This window comes from Populus euphratica, unplaced genomic scaffold (genome assembly GCF_000495115.2).
Source record: "Populus euphratica unplaced genomic scaffold, PopEup_1.0 scaffold95.1, whole genome shotgun sequence".
NCBI classification, from domain to species: Eukaryota; Viridiplantae; Streptophyta; class Magnoliopsida; order Malpighiales; family Salicaceae; genus Populus; species Populus euphratica.
In genome coordinates, this window is record NW_011499885.1 from 358,718 (window position 1) to 361,099 (window position 2,382).

Sequence of the window (2,382 nt, forward strand, 5' to 3'; positions counted from 1 at the left end):
TTATCTGAAGAGAACCCATTAGTTGCCTTAAGAAGCATTTCGTAAGAAACTTTTGGCAGTGGTTCCTTCAATGACAATTCCGAAGATTGCTCTTTTCTTTTCCTTCTCGACAGGTAAAGCAGAACAAATGACACAACAGCTACCCCAAGAAAACCACATGCTATTGTTAATAGCAATATGAGCCAAAGAGGTATTTTCCATTTCTTGGACTTTTTGAAGTTACATTTAGGCAACTTAAGTTCAGATATGCCTCCACAAAGCTTCTTATTTCCATCAACTAATATAGCAGTAGCATTTCCAAAAGCTCCTTTTGTTGGAACCTCACCCTCGAAATCATTGAACGATAAGTTCAATGTCAACAAGGCAAAGGTATCCAAGAACTTTGGTATTTGGCCAGACAGATTATTGTGAGATAGATCAAGCTTTTGAATACCTCTGAATGTACTAAAAGATGATGGAATGGATCCTTGAAAGAAGTTGTGCTGCATGTATAGATATTCGAGGCTTGTGCAGCTAGCAAGTGTACTTGGAATTTCCCCAGAAAACTCATTATAAGAAACATTCAGTTTCGCTAAGCTTTTCAGACTACCAATTTCTGAAGGTAAGGATCCATTAAAATAGTTTTGAGAGAGGTCTAGTGAAATCGATAGGGATGAGATAGCGAAAAGTTCTTTAGGAGGATTGCCACTAAGATTATTTCTAGAAAGATGTAACAGCAACAACTTTTGACAATTGCCAATACTTGAAGGTATGGTTCCCTGCAATTGATTTCTTTGCAAGTCAAATTCAAGCAACAAAGTTAAGTTTCCTATGGAGGAAGGGATATGACCTGAGAGCCTGTTGTAAGATAGAGAAAATCGTTGCAACATCCTAAGTTTACCAATCTCAAGAGGTATAGGACCACTAAGCTGATTAAATTCCAAACCTAGGGTGTTTAAGTTGATAAGATTACCTATCCCAGAATGGATGCCTCCAAATAGTTGATTTTGTCCCAAGCCTAGAAAGGTGAGCCCAGTTGACAGATTGCCTAAAGAATTAGGCAACATCCCTTCAAAATGGTTACCAACTAGATCAATTGCATACAAACTGGTGCAATTGATCAGAGAATCGAGAAAACTTAATTCACCAGGCTCCCCACTTTCCATCTTGTTGAAGCTCAATGAAACTACAGCCAGATGCTTTAGGCCTCCAAAATTTACTGACAATTTTCCAGAGAAGCTGTTATCTCCTGCTTCCAAAACTTGCAGATTTGAAGAATTGGATATGGACAGTGGAATCGATCCAGAAAATTGGTTTGCTCGAATTTGGATATATTGTAGGTTTGGCAAAGAGAGGCCTATATCTGATGGAAGATATCCTTGAAGTTGATTTTCAGACAAGGACAAAATGCTGAGGGTAGACAAATTATACAAGGGTAGTGGGATGGTACCTGAAAGAAAATTTGTACCGAGTCCAAGAGATTCCAAGTTCTTTAGTTGACCCAAGGTGTCTGGAATCCTTCCTTGAAAATTATTAGCAGCTGCTGATATGCTGTTAAGAGAGGTAAGGTTCCCAATGAAAGGAGGTATTGCTCCTGACAAATTGTTCTTGTGAATAACGAGTTTCTCTAACTTCGACAAAGACACAAGCTCTGCAGGAATTTTTCCCACAAGGTTATTTGAAGCCAAACCAAGATAGTCGAGCTTAGAGCAGTGTGACAGGTTGCCAGGTATCTCCCCAACAAAAGAATTATTGCTTAAGACAAGAATCTGCAGCCTGAAGAGTCTACCAAGTCCATCGGGGATTTTACCTTGGAGGGTATTGTTTGACAGATCAAGTCCCCATAAGAAGCTGAGATTTCCCAAAGCAGGTGATATAGAACCCACCAAGCCACTGGAGTCTAACTTTAAGACAGTAACTCTCTCATGTCTGCAGCCGCACCTAACGCCCTGCCACCGGCAAAAATGGAGAGAATCGTTCCATGAACCAAAGATGTTTTGAGGATCATGGATTATCTTGGACTTGAAGTCAAGCAGGGCAAGCCTGTCTGTGAAATTACTAAAGGTGGTGGCTGAGACACTTGTAATTCTTAAAGGGGTGAAATTTAGTAGTATAGCACTCAAGAGAAACAAAGCTTGGAAGTGGAAAAAACCTAATCCCATCCTACGCAATACAATTTTTTAGTGCAAATATTGCCTTTATTCATCATTATCCCTATGTTATACTCCGGTGGAGAGATACCCTTTATGATTCAAAATTCCATGAGAACATGAAAACAAATTGATGATTGGTGCCCTGGATGCCCCGAAAAGTCCTCAGGTTTACAGTAGGTGAATGCCACCAATTTTAGGTCACCGACGAAAGTGACGAGCTTGAGTCTTTCATTCTTGGCTGGTTGTGTTG

The 2,382-nt window shown here is 39.9% G+C and overlaps 1 protein-coding gene across 1 annotated transcript; it reads right to left on the reverse strand.

The window, feature by feature from the left end:
• Positions 1–27: 27 nt before the first annotated feature.
• Positions 28–2,141, reverse strand: LOC105130235 (putative receptor-like protein kinase At3g47110). Its single transcript, XM_011032641.1, has 2 exons — positions 235–2,141; positions 28–139 (listed from the first exon to the last, which is right to left on the reverse strand). Exons 1-2 carry the CDS (start codon positions 2,139–2,141, stop codon positions 28–30), a joined length of 2,019 nt encoding a protein of 672 aa, XP_011030943.1.
• Between the last annotated feature and the right edge of the window lie 241 nt (positions 2,142–2,382).

Coding starts and splice junctions, on each gene's coding strand:
- LOC105130235 (XM_011032641.1), bottom strand. CDS start 2,141: ATGGGATTAGGTTTTTTCCACTTCCAAGCTTTGTTTCTCTTGAGTGCT. Junction 140..234: donor GGAGGCATATCTGAACTTAA/GTTGCCTAAATG, acceptor TTCTTGGGGTAG/CTGTTGTGTCATTTGTTCTG.